Below are 19,432 nucleotides of genomic sequence, written 5' to 3'. Positions count from 1 at the left end.
ACAGCATGTTGGCCTAGTCAGATTGAATCAAGTCTTACTTCAGCCCCTTCACAGGAGGCCCCATATAAAATAAAGCAGAAACTGAAGCGGGTAAGGCCCTTAAACCGTCGGGCTAGAGGCCGCTTACTAATTCTCTAAGCTTATTAACGTAATCCACGGCCGACCGGATCACACGGCCGACCGGATCACCTACCCCCATGGGGATACTTCAAAATCGATTATCTCAACCAACACCTATCAATTCAACTAGATATAGCGATTTTTACATACATTAATCCTGTGGCCAATCTCCCTGCATCCACTACACCTAGGCGGAGCCCTAGCTGCTGGCCTAGTTGGCTGACTAGGCAATTCGACCTCTGCATGCGAATCTACCCCATCATCTTCCTCTGGCTGGTTTAGCTGCGTAGCTAGCTGTATAGCCTCTTCAATGGTTAAACCCTCTTCGCAGGGTATCTTCTTAGTTGACCGATTGCGCTTTTTGACCATCTTCTCATTCGCTATGCGCAAATTCGCGTTATCCTCTGCCAGTAGTGCACCGCTGTGAAGCGCGAGCTGGAACCCCTTGATCATCTGGTCTAGGATCTCTTTTGATGGGCTCGGAGGGCTATTTGACCGCCGTTTTAGTAGATCTTTCAACATAGAAGCTTGCTTAAATAGCTGAGTAGCGGTTCTAGGCGTTTGTGGTGTGAATTCGCTAGATCTGCTGCTTGGCCGGCTGTTTGGTGGTGTTGGAGTTCGTAGAGAGATATTAAGCTTGTTAAGCACTCTCTCAGCATCTAATGGTACTAGACCGCTAGCTGCGAAGCTGTTTTTGATAGTGGGATTGGTTGATTGGAACGTTTCTAGCCGCGCGTGCTGGTAATCCACTAAGAAATCGTGCTTGTCGATATGGTTATATCCTCTACGCGCAAGATCGCTAACGAAGCGACCGTACGCGCGCTTAACCACTGCAAAACACCTAACATCTAGTGGTTGTAGTAGATGCGATGAATGCGCAGGCATACAAAGAGGTATAATATCGTTTTCTGTGCAGATTCGGTCGAATTGGGGTGTAAGGTGGCTACCATGACCATCAAGAATCAATAGCCGAAACCGACCTCGTACGCGCGAATTCGTATATGGTATAAAGATCTTTTGTAACCAGCGTAGGCCAATCTCATGGGTAGTCCAACCGTTGGCAGAGACCTCGATTCGCCAGTCTTTCGGTAGATTTTCGTTAAACCATCCTGCAATAGCCACTTTGCCTTTAAAGACTATACATGGCGGTAGTGAATAGCCATCTGCGCAGATTGCTTCGATCGCAGTAACCCATTCGCGATTTCCTGGTTGTAGAAGAGACCTCCGACCGTAGTATTCAGCTCTTGTAACTACTTTCTGCGAAGATATAAGGCCCATTGCAAAGCCTGTCTCATCAAAGTTGTAGATATCCTCCGGTTGTATACCCTTCTCATCGATTGTACGCTGTACGGTCGTAAACCACTGCCGAATCGATTTCGGATCTTCGTTTAGGGCTCTTTGGTAATCGTATCTTCGCGAGAAGCGAGACCGAAGCTCATCGCGGCGTTTAATAAAGCTTGATGGCCAATTAACACCAACAGTAGGCGGAGGGTTACTACCGCGCGTAGCAAGTAGGATATTAGCCATTTCTCCCACAGTAGCCGGTCTAGGCGCTGCTCCACGTGAATCCATAGATAATATCCACTCAGCAAGCGCATCCTCTTCGGTTTGGGTCAATTTATGACCAGATGGGCGCTTATCAACGCGTGAGACTCGGCCATCGGCGCGCGCATGTAGGGTAGTGTAGGGTATCTCATATAGCTTTGCTGCTGCGCGGATAGAAGAGATACGGCCCTCTTTTAAATCAGAAAGGGCCAATAGGATCTTGCCCTCTTGGTTGGCCAATTTATGGCTAGATTCACTGCGAATTGGTGGCATGGTAGGTGGTTGAATTAATCAGGTTGGTAGAAAGACGCGAATTTAGAAGGGGTGATCCGGTCGGCCGTGTGATCCGGTCGGCCGTGGATTACGTTAACGTAATTCCCGCCCGAGCGGATAACCCGGTCGAGCGGATAACCACTTTGAAAATCGCGTCTTCCTACCTACACACCAACTTCAACCATCTATCATGCCACCAATTCGATCTGAATCGCAGCAAAAATCGACTAATCAGGAGGGCAAGATCTTATTAGCCCTTGATGATATCAAAAATAACCGAATCAAATCTATTCACGCAGCTGCTAAGCTATACAAAATTCCCTACGCTACACTCTATGCGCGCTCTCATGGCCGAGCGTCACGCGTTGATATACGCCCAAATGGCCATAAATTGACCCAATTAGAAGAGGATTCGCTTACTGAATGGATACTCTCTATGGATACGCGTGGAGCAGCCCCTAGACCGGCTACTGTGGGAGAAATGGCTAATATCCTACTGGCCGCGCGCGGTAGCTACCCTTTACCTACCGTGGGTAAGAATTGGCCCTCATCGTTCATTCATCGCCGCCTAGAGCTTCAATCTCGCTTCTCGAGACGCTACGACTACCAGCGCGCATTAAACGAAGACCCGAAGACCCTCCGAGCTTGGTTCGCGACCGTACAAAGCGTTATTGACGAGAACGGTATACAATCAGAGGATATCTACAACTTTGATGAGACAGGCTTTGCAATGGGCCTTATATCTTCGCAGAAAGTAGTCACAAGGGCTGAATACTACGGTCGGAGATCTCTTCTACAACCAGGAAATCGCGAATGGGTTACTGCGATCGAAGCAATCTGCGCAGACGGCTATTCACTACCGCCATGTATAGTCTTCAAAGGCAAAGTGGCTATTGCAGGATGGTTTAACGAAAACCTACCGAAAGACTGGCGAATCGAGGTCTCAAAGAATGGCTGGACTACCGATGAGATTGGCCTACGCTGGTTACAAAAGCACTTTATCCCACACACGAATTCGCGCGTACGAGGTCGGTTTCGGCTATTAATTCTTGACGGTCATGGTAGCCACCTTACGCCCCAATTCGATCGGATCTGCAAAGAAAACGATATTATACCTCTTTGTATGCCTGCGCATTCATCGCATCTACTACAACCACTAGATGTTGGGTGTTTTGCAGTGGTTAAGCGCGCGTACGGTCGCTTCGTTAGCGATCTTGCGCGTAGAGGATATAACCATATCGACAAGCACGATTTCTTAGTGGATTACCAGCGCGCGCGGCTCGAAGCGTTCCAATCAACCAATCTCACTATCAAAAACAGCTTCGCAGCTAGTGGTCTAGTACCATTAGACCCCGAGAGAGTGCTTAACAAGCTTAATATCTCTCTACGTACTCCGTCACCACCTAGCAGCCGGCTAAACAGCAGATCTAGCGAATTCACACCCCAAACGCCTAGAACCGCCGCTCAGCTATTCAAGCAAGCTTCTATGTTAAAAGATCTACTAAAACGGCGGTCAAATAGCCCTCCGAGCCCATCAAAAGAGATCCTAGACCAGATGATCAAGGGATTCCAGCTAGCGCTACACAGCGGTGCTTTACTAGCAGAGGATAATGCGAATCTACGTATAGCGAGTGAGAAGATGATCAAAAAGCGCAATCGGTCAACTAGGAGGATACCCTGCGCAGAGGGTTTAACCATTGAGGAGGCTATACAGCTAGCTGAGCAGCTAAACCAGCCAGAGGAAGATAATGAGGTAGATTCGCATGCAGAGATTGAATTGCCTAGTCAGCCAATTATGCCAGCAAAGAGGGCACCACCTAGGTGTAGTGGGTGCAGGGAGATTGGCCATAGGATTAATGTATGTAAAAATCGCTATATCTAGTTAAATTAATCGGTGTTGGTTGAGATAATCGATTTTGAATTGCTCTTCTATGGGAAAGTGACCGGCTCGACCGGGTGACCGACTCGACCGGGAATTACGTTAGATAACGTAATTCACGCCCGAGCGGATCACACGCCCGAACGGATCACCCCAAAACACCATACTAAATACGATAAATTACAACTTCATATCTTAACAACCAGATGAATTTATATTTGAATATTAAGGGGTCATAGACTTAATACTATTTCTAGCTCACTAGCAAACTTTAGGAGAACTGATCACAGTACTGATGCAATTATAAATAATTAAGTCTTAAGGGACAAAAATACAGCGTAATTTATGGTAACGCATCCAAATCATCCTTATATATAGCTAAAATTCTACTTAAGCTCTTCCTGTATCAGAGTATATACATGATCTTAATTCTTGATCGAAACAAACCTTTGGTGGTCGAAATATGGGCGAACTAAAAGAAGGTACTTAGTATGGTGTTTTGGGGTGATCCGCTCGGGCGTGTGATCCGCTCGGGCGTGAATTACGTTACCGAGAGAGTGCTTAATAAGCTTAATATCTCTCTACGAACTCCGACACCACCAAGCAGCCGGCCAAGCAGCAGATCTAGCGAATTCACACCACAAACGCCTAGAACCGCTACTCAGCTATTCAAGCAAGCTTCTATGTTAAAAGATCTACTAAAACGGCGGTCAAATAGCCCTCCGAGCCCATCAAAAGAGATCCTAGACCAGATGATCAAGGGGTTCCAGCTAGCGCTACATAGCGGTGCTTTAAGCTCAACTTTTACATACTATGCGTCAGCCTTTCGGCCACCGGTATGGGTTTTGATGGGTCCATGATGAATGGATTGCAATCTCTGTCAACCTGGAGTACCTACTTCAATAATCCAAACTCCGCCCTTCTTGGTCTGACTAATGCTGTGTTAAATCTGGGACCGGTTCGCACTTATCCCCACTCTAACCATTATCCTTGTTCTGATGATCTAGTTTAATTGCAGATCTTATTCGCAGGAGTCGTTGCATGGTTCGCCGATCGTTTTGGACGACGGATTGCTCTTCAAACTGGCTGTGCCTTGATCGTTATCGCTGCTATCATTCAAACTGCGGCCCAAAACCTTGGCATGTTCATCGCTGCTCGATTTATCATCGGAGTTGGCATTGAGTTCTGCATGGTTCCTTCGCCAGTATTAACGACCGAGCTCGCCTATCCGACCCATCGAGCAAAATTCACCAGTCTGGGGTTAACCTTTTACTTTGCTGGAGCAATTCTGTCTAGCTGGACTACCTATGCTACCTACCGGATGGATTCATCCACCTGGACCTGGCGTATCCCTTCTCTGCTTCAGTTAGCCATTCCGTCGTTGCAGTTTATAGTCCTTTTCTGGGTTCCTGAATCTCCGAGATGGCTGGTTGGCAAAGGCCGGGTTGAGGAAGCAAGGGCATTTTTGGTGAAATACCACGCCAATGGTCATGAGGACTCTCCACTCGTTGAGCATGAGATGCAAGATATCCAGCAGCATATGCCCTCACAGGGACTGAGGCTTACCTGGCAACAAGTATGTATATTGTTCCGGAAGTGTTGTCAACCGATTCAGTTGAAACCACGTGCTGACCAAAAGCAGTTATGGAAAACAGCAGCCGATCGCAAGCGACTCGTACTTGTGATCTATCTATCCTTTCTCACTCAATGGTGTGGTAACGGTGTGGTAAGTTACTACTTGTCATTGATCCTTGATACCGTGGGAATTACGGGATCTCGAGATAAGACCCTCATCAACGGTATTCTCCAAATTGTCAGCTGGGTAGCGGCGATTATTGGAAGTCTGCTCGTTGATCGACTTGGTCGTCGTCCTCTTTGGCTCTTCTCAATTGGTGGTATGCTGGTATCCTACACAGCATGGACAGTTTGCTCCGCACTATACACCAAAAATGATTCCCCAGGCCTGGCAAAGGCCGTCTTGGTGCTCATATTCCTCTTCCAGGTTCATTATTCGGTGGGAATTACGCCTCTTAGCCAGAGTGAGTCTACCAAACTCTCAGAAACGTGCCGGCCCTTGTTGACCTTGACCCATAGGTTACTCGGTGGAGATTCTGCCTTTCCACAGTCGTCAAAAGGTTATGGCAATGGCCTACGTTGGCAACAGCTGTGCAAATATTTTCAATTCCTTCGTGTCGCCAATCGCGCTCGATGCTATCGGATGGAAGTACTATCTGGTGTATGTCGCTATGCTTGTACAGTTCCTGATTGTTGTCTATTTCTTCTTCCCTGAGACTCGGGGATACAAACTGGAAGATATTTCCGAGTTGTTTGAGAACAAGGGGATTTTTCTCGGTCGGGCTAAAATTCAAGGCAACCTCAACGAGGCTGCGCGCCAAGCAGCGGAGGAAAAGGTGATGAAAGAGGCAGACGTTGAACTGGTTGAGGATGTCGTGCTCAGAACCAAGACTGAACCCAATTCATAGGCGTTGAAAACCGTGATGGGTCATAGCGAGGCACTGCAGGTCAATGTATAGTGCAACAACCACAGAATCACCAATTTATCGTCTTACTTTGGAATATTTTATCTCCGTATATATCGCTCCTATTGTTAGCGAAAGAGATTCACCTACACCCATTACGTAGATAGGACAAGAGCGGTGGTGCTGGGCAGTCTTCTATAATTTCGACAACCACATTTGTGAAATTTACTCCAATTCAACCCCGTTTCTCAAGATTCCACCATTTATTGGCCATCGGAGGTTCCTTGTTTCGACCCAGTGACTTATTTTGTCTTTCCCCCTCCAGCAATGATTTAATAGAGTCAAGAGCGTGGTCGTGAGCTTCTTTGGTCCTTGATATGGCTCGAAAATCGCTGTGACTCGATGGGAACCCTTATGTTTCATTGAAAACCCCAAGGCACGCTTCCCATGGGCTAGAAAATAAAATTCCAAATTGATTACGCGAAGCTCAGGTGAGGACCAAAATAAGATCCCTGTGTGTGGGTTTAGTACACCCAAAGAAAACGATTTTGTCGTGGCGCACAACTTGACAAACAACCCGTTACCAGTTGGCTATGAATGCTAATGCTAAGCAGAACAGATAGTTTTGTCAGTCTCGACGCACACTCGTCCAGGACAATGTGATCGGCAAGACTTTCCCATTCTTAGTGCCGGGACCCACCCCCTGGACACGAGGCCTTTCTTATTCCGTGGACGAAATGATGACCATGGTCTTTTATCCCGCGGGTTAACAATTCTGGTAACAACCACGGCATTGGGTTCGGGTGGGGGGGGGGGGGCATGAACAAAACAGACGCCGCGACGGACAACGTGCCCCAATAGACATATATCTTGAACGGGAAACCTGAAAAACATTTGTCAAGGAGCCCTCTGAAAAAATCAGGGAACACAGCGATTCTCACCATTGTTAGTCATGGCCGATAATCTTCGATGGATCCCAGCAAATCCCCTGGAGTCCAGTGAGTTCTATCCTGGATTCAACCCGTCTTCCAAAGTACTGTCCAAAGGGTCAGTCCATAGCGATGGCCATCTGCCTCTTCCATGTGACATCCTCCTAGAGCAAGACGTTGAGGTGGTCATGCGAGATGGTACGCGTCTATACGCGGACGTGTATCGCCCACCCAATGCCAAGCTTGGTACTGTGCCGACAATTTTCGTTTTCACACCCTTCGGAAAGCAGGGTGGCCCTAATCGGAGGAACTTCGATGCCAGAGAATGGCGATGCGGTGTTCCAAGGAAGGTAGTTTCCGGATTGGAGGTCTTTGAAGGACCAGACCCGGCATTCTGGTGCTTCCATGGATATGCAATCGTGTGTGCAGGTGAGACCAACACAAAGCTCCAAGTAAAATGCTTTTTTTCCAAGAGAGAAGTTCTAATAGTTATCAGACATGAGAGGAACCTGGAACTCGGATGGAAATGCAGTTTTCCCCTGTGCTGAGCAGGGCAAAGATGGATATGATGTTGTCGAGTGGATCGCCGGTCAAAATTGGTCGAACGGCAGGGTCACAATGTCCGGAAATAGCTTCCTGGCTGCAACACAGTGGTTCGTTGGAGCCGAACAGCCGCCTCATTTGACCTGCCTCGCACCATGGGAAGGCTTTAATGATATGTATAATGATCAAGTTCGACGGGGAGGTAAGAAGGCTCCAACTTTTTGACATATCAAAAGAAAAGCACATTGGATAACCCGGTTAATCAAGGCTTGAAGAGTCTTGAAATTCTCAACACTGGTAGCTGATCTCTATCTATCTGACAGGTATTCCCGACGCTGGCTTTGCGAGCGGCTTAATTCTTGGTGACCTGAGCGGAAAGAACTCGGTGGAAGAAATTGTTCAAACTACCGAGGAGAATCCGCTTTGGAATTCATACTGGGAAAGTCGGCGAGCGAACTTGAAAAGGATTCAAGTTCCACTGTATGTCGTCGCAAGTTGGACTAATCCTCTACATACCCGAGGAACTCTGAAGGCTTTCATCGAGAGTAGTAGCAAAGAGAAGTGGTTGCGTGTCCATAATTCTCATGAATGGCCAGGTATGACAAGTCTCTAACTTTGATCTCGGCGGACCTTCCTGACTCCAAAATCTCAGATCTATACAATCATAATAACGTCGAGTCATTGCGCTACTTCTATGATTATTACATGAGGGACATCAATAATGGCTGGAACTTCACGCCAACCGTCCGCCTGAGCGTACTGGGCACTGGTGGGCGAGATATCGTTAATCGACCCGAGACTAACTATCCATTGACCCGAGAGAAGCCATTCAAATTGTTCCTCAATGGCAATTCAGGCATGATAGAGCCCCATACCTCCCAGGAATCATGCGCCCGTGCATACCCGGCTACAACTGGATCGCTAATCTTTACTTACAAAATTCCTTCTAAAATGGAATTTGTCGGGCCATCGAGGTTGCGCCTATTTCTTGAGGCTGATGGATCGGATGATATGGATATTTTTGTCACACTCGAAAAGTACAACGCCGAGGGAGAGCTACAGAAGTCCACGGTCATTGATGTTGGCTGGCTGGCGGATGACCCTGAAAAGGAGCGCTGTGATCTTATCACCGTAAACCAACGAGATCCCAAATTTTGTTCAAGTTATTTTAGCTCTGGGCCTCTCGGTTCTCTGCGAGTCTCGCACCGTGGTCTGGATGAGGCTCACAGCACTGAATTCCAGCCGGCTTACACTCATAAAGAGGAGCGACTTTTGAAGGCCAAAGAGGTGGTTGCTGCAGATTTGGAGATATGGCCATATGGATGGATCTTCGATGCGGGAGAAGTGATGCGCCTGACAATATCTGGATTCAATCCTCATCCACACCTCCGCCCGAATGATCCCAGGCCGAAGTCAAGAAACAAGGGACAGCATATTGTGCATACCGGTGGTGCCACAGCGTCATATCTCCTATTGCCGCTTACTTCCTAAGATTTGTTGAACTTGAATGCGTGGCTAGTTAGTTATCAACTGGGGTTGGTGGTTAGTCACTAGTTACCTAGTTACTTGTTAAGTAGTTAGGTAAGTACGACCGGAGTCCGTTCAATAGCTGCCATTCCAAATGTATTTAGGTCTGCTCGTCATTCCTCCTTCCTTTTACCGCTTCATTTTTGATTCTTGCCTTGATGTTCTATTATCAAAAATAGTATATAGTTCAATATATTGTTCTTTTGTAGATGAAGTCTAAATTCAAGCTAGATCGCACGCCCGTCCCTTTCCTTCAATCCTTACCCCAAAGGCGGGACCGGCAAACTTCCTTTGCTTGTTCAAATTGTCGAAAATCGAGAAAGATTATCCAGTTATCCGGCATGTCAGCAAATCGCGGCCTATCTAGATTCCGATTGACATATCCACCAACGGTATTAAAGCCCTCCCGGGACCCGGATGTTGAGCCTCCACTTGGCCAATACATCGATAATTTGACGTACCTGTTTGCTACCCGAATCCCGAGCTCTGGTGTTCAATGATCTGAAGATCTCATAAGACGACATCAATATAACCATGCGACGGTCTTAGCAGTCTTAACTATGTATAATATAAGCAAAATAATTGTGACCAGAAAATTGTTTTAACAATCGGCGTTTCTAAAGCTATAGGAGTCTAGACTATAGAGATTTGACTGTAAAAGGCATCCTAGGCAACCAGAAGGACAATGTAGGACTACGCTCTGAAGGCCCCAGCCAAGGTCGGTGCCAGTCCTGGATAGGATATTGTATGATCGTAGTCGTACCCAATGAAGGCATGGTCCGAGTGTCTAGTGTTGTGACGAATCATTCGGTCTTATTTTCAGTCGCAGGAACTTGGTCGTCAAGTGTGACATAAGCTGCAGGCTACAGGTCGTCTTCCAAACGCCACCTTTTCGTATTCCGGTGTCCCAAGGAATATATAAGCGATCATGACCCTCAACGGAACCCGGGCAAAACCTTTTATCGTTTTGGGGTGATGTTCTCCTCGGTCATTAAGGCTCATCGGGGGCTGAGTCTAGGCCAGGGTATTTTGATGCCGATAAGTCCCAGGACAGTGAAACCGAGAGTCAACCAATCGTCCCGGAACCCCATCAAACATACACCGCCAAATCAGGAGATGTTTCAGCTGAGCGAAGAAAGAAAGATGTATTATGAGGCGATTTGCTCTCAGTTGACAGAACACTCCTCAGTGAAGGCAACCGTAACCGCCCTTCCTTGTTCAGGCCGGTTACTTAAAGCTCAACACTTAACCACTTCACCACAACATTATCATCATTATCATCATGTCTGCTGGACTTTATACCTATACCGGGGTCTGGACTAACTGGTCCGAAGGCATAGTCCGTGGGCTCACTCTAACTTTATCCCAAGCGGACGCTGGAATTCTGACCGCGTTTCTTGCCATGCTCGCCAACGTTGCCGGTGGTTTCTTCTGGAGTATTCTGAGTTTCGTTATCCATCAACTCAGAACAACAGATCCTGCCCAGCGGCGAGATGCGTTTCATTACCAGTGTCAGGCCATCCTACGGAACAAAGGTGCAGCTTCAGCGGCCTGGGCTCTATTGAAGCTACCATTTGCAGATGACCGGACATTATCCAAAGCGACAGCACTGAGACGTGCTCTTGCCATGACGATCCCTCCAGTCCTCGTTCTCAGTCTGTTTGCGGCATCGGGTCTATTCACAAGCTACATAACCAAGACGGCGGGCCAATCGACTCTTCTCTTGGGCCCAGGCTGCGGAGGGTATGAGTACAATGCCAGTGATTTGAGCGTCGTCATCAGTAAAAATCTCCAGGATACCTATGACGCTGCCACATACGTCCGAAGATGTTACCACGAGAATGCGAGCGAGCTCGACTGCAGCACTTACGTTCGTCCGAATCTTTCATTCACTACCAATCCGAATGCCTCCTGCCCCTACGCCAACGATCTGTGCGCTTATAATAGCCACGCAGCCCTACAGATGGATACTGGCTTCCTAGACTCGCACGCAGACTTCGGCATCAACGCTCACCTCCATAATCGAATCAAGTATCGCCGCGTCACTACCTGTGCCCCAGTCAAGCATGGATCAGGGTTGGCCACCGCGCAGAACTCTTCAGAATACGGTTTCATCCTCTATATCAATGCGGGCGGGCAGTACGCTGAGGGAACAGAATACCTCAACTACACCTTCTCCTACGCCCCGATCCCAAGCCTCGACGGAGTGGGTTATATGCTGAGGTAAGAAGCCGGCTAGAAGTTGCCATTCCAAGATCCTTTTACTATTTGTTATCACCTAAGCTCTACCCACCGCGCGTGCTAAATTTCTGCTCATAGCGCTGTTTTCGCGAAAGCCGACCCGACTGGCCTTCTCAACGCAACCCAGAGCTGGGTGCCCGATCCCGCCATCAACACCACCGACGCGGACATCACGATGATGATGCTCAACCAGAATAACATGGGCTATCTGGAACCGAGCTATGACCCGTGGATGACCGCCCTCGTGCCCATAAGCAATAGTTTGAACAACACGAACTTCACCACTTCGATGTGGGCGAAGAGCTACCAGGCGAACCTCCTCGTCTGCACCGACCAGTACCAGATTTGTAACCCGAACCGACCAGGCAACGAGACGACCAAGTGCACCAAGCTCGGCGGGATCCTGAGTACATCCTTTGCGAGTTTCACCACCGACCCAACCAAGTACCTCGGGTTCAATGCGGCCCAGATCGCAACCATCGGGCGCTTTCTGTCTGGCAACAATGACCGGAGTATGTATTCGAATGTGAATGGGCGGGGAGCCGCGGCGTTGAATGGTAAACTTCAATCCGAGCAAGCCAACTTCATGGATTCAAACCCCCATTTTTACAATCTCTAACAATCCAAATCAAAGCATCCGCGATCGCCCACGGCAACATCCAATTCGCCATCCCTTCAACCCAATGGCAAACGGAAGTCATGACCTGGTTCGCCACCTCCCTGGCTAAAGAGCAAGCTTGGGCCGTGGAATGGGCCACTGCCCCACGCAACTTCCCGGCCAGTTCATTGCTTGATACCTCCTCCGTGGGGTGGAATGTCACCACACCTCTGAACAGCTACGCCCGCGCGCAGTGCACAAATCAGCTCGTCCACAACGCTGCGGGATACCAGAATTTCTCTGTGCTAGGACTGGCACTGACAGTCGCGCTGTGTGGGGCGATCATCCTCATTGGACCGAACGTGGATTCGGTCGTGGCATTGCTGCGCTCGCGGGTAGGGAAGGACACGTATAAGACAGAGCAGTGGCTTGCGGATGATGTCTTGGTTCTGCTTCACGGATTCTACAAGGCGACCGGCACATGGCGAGGGGATGAGAAGCAAGGAATGGTTCCTACTTCAGTGATCTTAGCACATATTTCAGGGGACTTGGGTTCACCAGTAAATGGCGAGCCGCAGGGGAAGACTGATAATGATGATAGACAGGGTGTGGAGCATGCGACTGAGGAGGAGGTGCGCGGCGAAGGTCCGGGTGAAGGGATCGGGGCGAGGAAGGACGGTTATGCGGTGGTAGGGCATCAGGGGATGGGAGCTTGAGCTCTCGTATAGAATGGGCTGTGGGACCGACCTTTATAGATTGGATGGCAGGATCATAGCCACGAAGGGATATTGAACAGAGTCTGGGATAAGGCGAGTTACTTTGAAATGGACTGAACATTAAGAGGAGACGTATTCAGGAATCAAGATTCATTCAATAATCGGCATATTCCAACAAAGTCTGAGAGCAAATGATACTACGCGCGTGTTGAATACAGGAGCAGCCTATTCGCATACTTCAATGGCTGATTCCCCTTGTACTACATGATTCCCATCCAGGTTCCCAACCGTCAAGAAAATCCTTTTACGATGTCATTTTCCGTGGACGATGGGCGTAGAAATAACGACATTTACTATATATACGGTGCAGGATGTCGTCCTTGAAACGTAATGCTTTTTTATTCTTTAAGGACGAGGGAGATATCTTTACATAAACGATCCAAGAGAGCCTCAGGTGTACCATATACGACGGTCCTCATATATTCATCTTTCCCCATCTGTGTAATTTGGTTCCCAAATCGATCATCATAGGGAACGACGAGAATAGACCTATTGAGACAATTATTCACAGGTATTGTAGTGCCGCCTGTTGATGACCTACCGGGCATTTTCCTCGCGGCCCGTGTCAAAGGATAACAGAAAATGGGCATTGATGATACAGAAAACCCAAATTTATCAGCGTCAAGCTGCCCAAAAGCAGTTCGAGTACAGTGAATGGAAGTATATATATCGAGGTGGGAATCGACACCTACATAGTCTAAGTCTCCTGGTGATGCCCGGAACGCAAACCTCAACTAGTAGAAGAGGAAGAGAAAGGGCAATGTAACTGGTTAAACATGTTTAAACAAAAATTACCTAAGGGGCCACCCATACCTGAAGACGTAGATGAACGGAAACTACAACAAGCGGGAAAGGAGGGGGCTTACAATCGTTAAGCGACCGTACAAATTCGATGACAGTATATGATAGCGCCGAGCTAGTGCAATCTCCTCATTCGCTTCCTTTGGCTAGAGATTGTAATTACTTTCATCTAGACCATTGGAGGGATAAATGAGGCGGTTCCAGGATCTTCATCGCCACTAAGACCCCGCTCCGGATTAGGAGTGAGTAGCATCAGCAGAACCTTCTCCTAATTGGTGCCATGAACTACACTGGACTTGACAATGTCTCTTCAGATAGGGTGAGTTATTCCACAAAGCTTATTTATCCCATCCAGATTGAGCAATTACCGTATGAGACGAATATAGTGGTAATTATCTCGGAAAAACAACTAGAGTTCACTTCCCCACAATCAACCAATGAGTGATGAGCATGACAGGTGGTTAATACAAACTTTTGGGGTCCATGGCAGACTTTGTCTCAGGGCGTGCGCCCGGCCACCGTATTGCTTCAACACGAGAATCTATCTCAAGCACGGAGTCTATGCAAAGTAGACTTACCGATCTAGGCACCGGGTGAATTAGATCCTGGTCGGGCAGATAAGTATGGGACATATGTACGAAGTCGTGCTAGCGCCAGCGCCTGTCCATAATACAGGCCAACTATTACTGTGCAAATGGGTTATACTTTCTGAAGACTAAGCCAACGCTTCAGGCGCGCTAGCTGAGTCCATCAGGCTATGTACTGCTACTCCGTATATGCGTGTCAGACTCTCTGATTCGACCCCTGGGCTCGCCTGCCTGCTCAAACCTCGTATAGCCCCCATCCGTCGATTAAGCCGAACCACGCGAGCTCGTAAGGTACTTTGGTTCTCCCGGCTGACGAAGATCCTGGCAGGAATTCCACCCATTATATCACACTGGTTTCATAAAAAAAGTGAATTACTATTGGACATTAATAATCTCATATTCTCATATCGCAGGCCAACTAATTTCTTACATACATCCATAGCTAGAGACGAACCATTCGCTTCCAAGAAGTACGGTTCTGATGGTCTGGATGTCGTATTGTGCTTGAGGTCGTATCAGGGAAGAAGGGGGGGGGTGAAGATGAGGGGGCATTAGGAGCCAAGTCACGCCACGTTATTTAAATAGAATCTTCAGTCTAGATTTGCTCCAAGCCATGGCTGTTCCTTGTCTCATAATAAATCTACACTCGTCACGCCGGGTGATGCTTGTCGCATTGACTACCTGCAAGCAAGGGAACTTCAACCATGACAGCGAATATCCGACAACGGCCCGGTTTGGCCTGCGAGGAGTGCCGAAGACGAAAGGCACGGTGTGATCGTGTCCGACCAGTATGCGGAAGCTGTATAGAAAATGGGACACTATGTATCGTGAACGAGAAACGGCCACAACGAGGTCCAAAAAAAGGGCAGCTCCAAGCATTACGAAGCAGAGTTGGTAAGTTGTGTCTATCATGCTAAAGAAAACCTGTCGCTTAATTCAACGACGCCGTTCCCTAGCTATGCTCGAACGTCAACTCGTCGGACAACTTGATGGTCTCGATGGACCAACAACAAAGGTTCAAAGGACGCCAGAATCAACACCCCCATTTGAAGAAATTATAACAGGAGGCCGGGATGGAGGCACCACACTTTTAGAATACGACTCCGGCAATATAGGCCCTCTCTTTGCTGGGTCAGATGGGAAATCACCGGATCTGACAGACTTGTCTGACTTTCAAGACTTCCCTGATCTGTCACCTCACTTGTCTAGTATGGATCTCACCAACGTGGACTCTATGCCTGCTGCCTATACGGACTGGCATGCGGCTGGTGGTATCATCATGTCCAACCTGGGTACGACAACCCCAGTGAAACAGTACGAACCTATTCCAACTCTGGTTTCCGATAATCTGCGTATCCCAGCGTTGGTACGGGAGGATCTGTAAGTCATTGTTGACCCGTACATGTGGTATGGCATTTCTAACTATGTTGGCATCAGGGACCAATTATTCTTCGAACGCGTTCACCCCATTTCCCCCATTGTGCACAAGCAACAATATTTCGAATGGGCCTTGGATCAAAATTACTGTCCCACGCCTGCACAGGCATGTCTTCAGCGGGCAATGCACACCGCAGCAGCAGCCGCATCTTCTCAGTTTCGAGAGATCGAAGATACCCTTTATACAGAGACAAGAGGAATGCTTGGAGCACTAGATATCAGGCCCATGAGTAGCGGTAGGAAGTATCGCCCTCGTTCAACGAGCACCGATATGCCCCTGGAGCAGATCCAGTCATGGCTACTGGTTGCGCAATATGAATTCCTCCGCAAGGATGAGCACCAAGCGATGATTACCGCTGGCAGAGCATTCCGTCTTGTTCAGCTCGCGAGGTTATTTGATATTGATTCTGCGTGTTCGTCATCAGCCGCAATGGAATTTGCTATAGAGGGTGTTGAGGGCATCAATTATGGGCATAACCCTATACAGCTTCATTTACGGAACGAGTTATTCTCTAGAACAGAGGAAAAAAGGAGAGTTTTTTGGATGGCATATTGCTTGGATCGATTTTTGAACTGGCGCAACGAGTGGCCGCTTACTCTGGATGAAGATACTGTGAGTCCATACACCTTTTAACCCGAGGCTGGTACGTTATATCTCATAATTCCTAGATACGAACCCGGCTCCCAGCACCCGAGGCCAATTTCCAAAGCAATCAACCCATTGAAACGGACTTTTTGCCTGAGGTTTTGGATGGAAATGGACGGGCACCAGTAGCCACCCCATTTGCGGAATGCATCCTCCTCGCGACATTGTGCGGCCGATGTATGTCCCACCGGCGCATGGCATCAGCAGTGACCCTATCAAAGGGAGGATCTGAGACACGCGAGTTCTGGTCCCGGCATGACGCCTTGGCTGCAGCGGTGGAGAAGCGTCGTCAGTCCATTGCACAAAGCTTCCACGGATCTAATCGCAGTGGCAAATGGAATAGCCCCTCAGTTCCTGCGCCGACATCGAACCTCGACCTCGATCCTTTGCTTACCTTTACCTACGTGCTCGCGCAGGGTGCCATCATATACCTAAGTACGACAACCGAGAACGCCAATTGGCAGTCAGCCGAACATCAAGTCAGAGCATCGACCTACCAGCAGCGCGCGTTCCGGGCTGCTGTGGAGCTGATCCGTCTGGCCCGAGTCATCCCAAGGATCGGGCGCTTCAAGGTAAGGCTGAGAGTAATCAAAGCCCCTGTCAATTGCTTGGAAACTTGCTCATCTATTCCCAAGGTTCACCCCTTTGTTCCAAGCGCACTCTCACAAGCCGTGGAATTTCTTACTTCTCACGCCAATTCACCCCACATGGCCAGCATGGATGGGGAGGAGGCAGGTTGCGGCCTAGGCGCTTTGTTCAATGCGCTGGACAACTTGAAAGATATCAACAATCTTGCCCGGGAGCTCCTCGATGAGCTTCAGCAAGAAGGCCTTGGTCCAGGCCACAAGAGAACAAATTGTACGTATTAGAGGATATTTTGTATTTACTGCTATGTACATTGCCCACTTTATCAACAACCCACTTGAAATAGATACAATAGAAAATGATAAAACCATTTACAACTTGGGAGTGTATCGGCTCAGAGCCCGGATCCTAGGCCCGTAGAAGTAAAACACAAACGGGATCGGAATCATCGCGACGCTGAGGAACCCTAACAGGGAGGTAGCCCAAGCCACTCCCAGTGTATCATACATGTACGTAGCAAAGAGTGGGAATGCTCCCCCCACCGTACTATGTACCAGTGTATTTGCTGAGAGTGCTGAGTTAGCAAACATGAAGTATACGTCCATCAGATAATTCAGTCCCTGCAACCAGATGACGAGAATGCCTGCACCAGTAGGGATCTCTGCAACCACTTGCACCGGCCAAGGGACCGAGCTATTCGAGGTCCAGGCAAACCAGAACAGCCCCGCAGGAAAGAGTACCCCCATGGGTATCATAGAAGGAAGACGGTCTTCGGGTCGGACCGCACCGCCGTGCAATTTCCGAGCGTAGTAAGTCTTAGTTGTGATAGTAATAAAGATACCACCAATAATGATGCCCACCATCACGCCTAGGAACGGTAGAGCAGCAACGCCAGCAGACTGCTAATGGCGGTGCTGCGAAAATGAGATAGGGTATGCTGTAAAAAGCAGGTAGAGAATACCATAGATAAGAGAGATGTAGATAGTGAAACAGACGAGTATTGGCTTCATCGCAGGCATCTGGAATGGCCGAAAGAGGTATTTGGTTAAGACGTCTCGAAAGGTCGGCGCACTCCTATCGAGCAGGGAATAATAGGCCGGGTCATTCCTGTCAGTCCTTAATTTCGCTGCCCGCTGGTGCAGTAGAACCGGATGGTACGTTTCTGGTGTGATGAAGAACGCTATGATACCGAAGAATGAAGACGCAATCATAGTAATCCACGCCGTCCAACGCCACCCAAGATGGGAGTCGACTAGAAATCCACCACTGTGAGGCTCCACCAATGCATGGTGTCGAGGTGTCAGGAAAGACCTTGAGAAAAGAAACAATTCCTCACGCCCCCCGCTTAACTCACATAATAGGTCCGAAAATCGGTCCGACAAAGGTGGCAGCGGCATACAAGCAAACGGCCATAGCTCGATCCAAGGGGCCCCAGAAGTCGACGAATGCGCCGCCGACGGCGGCCAATGGAGAGGTTCCAAAAAAGCCAACGAGAAAGCGACATACTAGAATCGTCTCTAGATTCTGAGCTACCGCAACTGGGATCTGGAGAATTACGAAAACGGCATATCCGAGATATAGTGGCTTGAAGGGGCCGTAGAGCTCGGACATGGGGCCCCAAATTAACGGACCAAGGGCAAATCCCTATCGACATCGATGCGCGATTAGGCCATTCTCGTAACGATTCTCATGTGGCGTTTTTAGTGGAACATTGTATGAGCACCTACCAGAAGGGTTAAGCTCGTTCCTAAGGTCGTCACCTCGTTGGAAACGTGGTATTCCTTTGCGGTAACTTCGACAGCAGCGCTGAAAACGCTACTGGAAAAGGTCACCCACGTTGTCATCGAGCTGAACAACACGGTGATAAGCCATTTCTTGGATGGAGAAAAGTTCTGTGGATTCTCAGGATCATCGGGGCCGTTCCACTCGACTAGCTTGGGATCCTTCGGCATGGGGGCCGAAGATGCTGACGGTGACGCCTTCTCTGTATCTTCACCCGAGCCGGCTTGGCGGAAATGTTGATTTAATTCTTCATGCCGGATGGTTGATATAGTATATTGACTCTATACCAATATTTCAGGAGAAGTTGAACGCGACCCATGAAGAGCGTTGAGGTGCGTCTGGAATGGGTTTTCTACTTTTCTACTGAAGTTCACCGGCTACCTGGACCGATCCTTGACAACCAGATAGATGTAGGCCTCCACCAAAAGTAAAAGCAAGCTCTCCAAGATCCCCAAGACACTCCGACTCATCGGAGTTTTAGTTTATTGCGTAACAGCCACATTCTTGAACAAAAGGAGAAATTGAAGATTGTCAGAACACGATTGACAAATACCCCATGCATCTCGGCGGATCCCTTATTACGCAATCTTGAATTCCGGACCTTTGGCTTAGTCGAGATGATCGACATCGTATCTGCCAGGGGTGACGGTGCTCAATATGATCCGTGCAACCCCGCATGCATC

The 19,432-nt window shown here is 48.5% G+C and overlaps 5 protein-coding genes across 5 annotated transcripts; 4 read left to right on the top strand and 1 right to left on the bottom strand.

Moving 5' to 3' along the window:
- Positions 1-4,676: 4,676 nt before the first annotated feature.
- On the top strand, positions 4,677-6,300 carry N7496_005655 (uncharacterized protein; the record flags this gene model as incomplete). Its single annotated transcript, XM_056698584.1, has 4 exons — positions 4,677-4,743; positions 4,849-5,393; positions 5,460-5,856; positions 5,912-6,300. The coding sequence occupies 4 exons, from the start codon at positions 4,677-4,679 to the stop codon at positions 6,298-6,300; spliced, it is 1,398 nt and encodes a 465-aa protein (XP_056557109.1).
- A 949-nt stretch (positions 6,301-7,249) lies between these two features.
- N7496_005654 (hydrolase CocE/NonD family protein) lies at positions 7,250-9,260 on the top strand (the record flags this gene model as incomplete). Its single annotated transcript, XM_056698583.1, has 4 exons — positions 7,250-7,645; positions 7,716-7,971; positions 8,093-8,365; positions 8,422-9,260. 4 exons carry the CDS (start codon positions 7,250-7,252, stop codon positions 9,258-9,260), a joined length of 1,764 nt encoding a protein of 587 aa, XP_056557108.1.
- Positions 9,261-10,698: 1,438 nt separating this feature from the next.
- N7496_005653 (uncharacterized protein) lies at positions 10,699-12,851 on the top strand (the record flags this gene model as incomplete). The annotated part of the gene is made up of 3 exons (XM_056698582.1): positions 10,699-11,519; positions 11,616-12,049; positions 12,172-12,851. 3 exons carry the CDS (start codon positions 10,699-10,701, stop codon positions 12,849-12,851), a joined length of 1,935 nt encoding a protein of 644 aa, XP_056557107.1.
- Positions 12,852-15,257: 2,406 nt separating this feature from the next.
- N7496_005652 (fungal specific transcription factor domain-containing protein) lies at positions 15,258-17,251 on the top strand (the record flags this gene model as incomplete). Its single annotated transcript, XM_056698581.1, has 3 exons — positions 15,258-15,679; positions 15,737-16,349; positions 16,406-17,251. The coding sequence occupies 3 exons, from the start codon at positions 15,258-15,260 to the stop codon at positions 17,249-17,251; spliced, it is 1,881 nt and encodes a 626-aa protein (XP_056557106.1).
- Positions 17,252-17,338: 87 nt separating this feature from the next.
- N7496_005651 (MFS transporter) lies at positions 17,339-18,919 on the bottom strand (the record flags this gene model as incomplete). The annotated part of the gene is made up of 4 exons (XM_056698580.1): positions 17,339-17,835; positions 17,929-18,278; positions 18,322-18,611; positions 18,695-18,919. 4 exons carry the CDS (start codon positions 18,917-18,919, stop codon positions 17,339-17,341), a joined length of 1,362 nt encoding a protein of 453 aa, XP_056557105.1.
- Positions 18,920-19,432: the final 513 nt, after the last annotated feature.

This window comes from Penicillium cataractarum (assembly GCF_028827025.1).
Source record: "Penicillium cataractarum strain IBT 29864 chromosome Unknown utg000004l, whole genome shotgun sequence".
NCBI lineage: Eukaryota > Fungi > Ascomycota > Eurotiomycetes > Eurotiales > Aspergillaceae > Penicillium > Penicillium cataractarum.
This window is presented reverse-complemented; position numbering and strand designations above follow the sequence as displayed.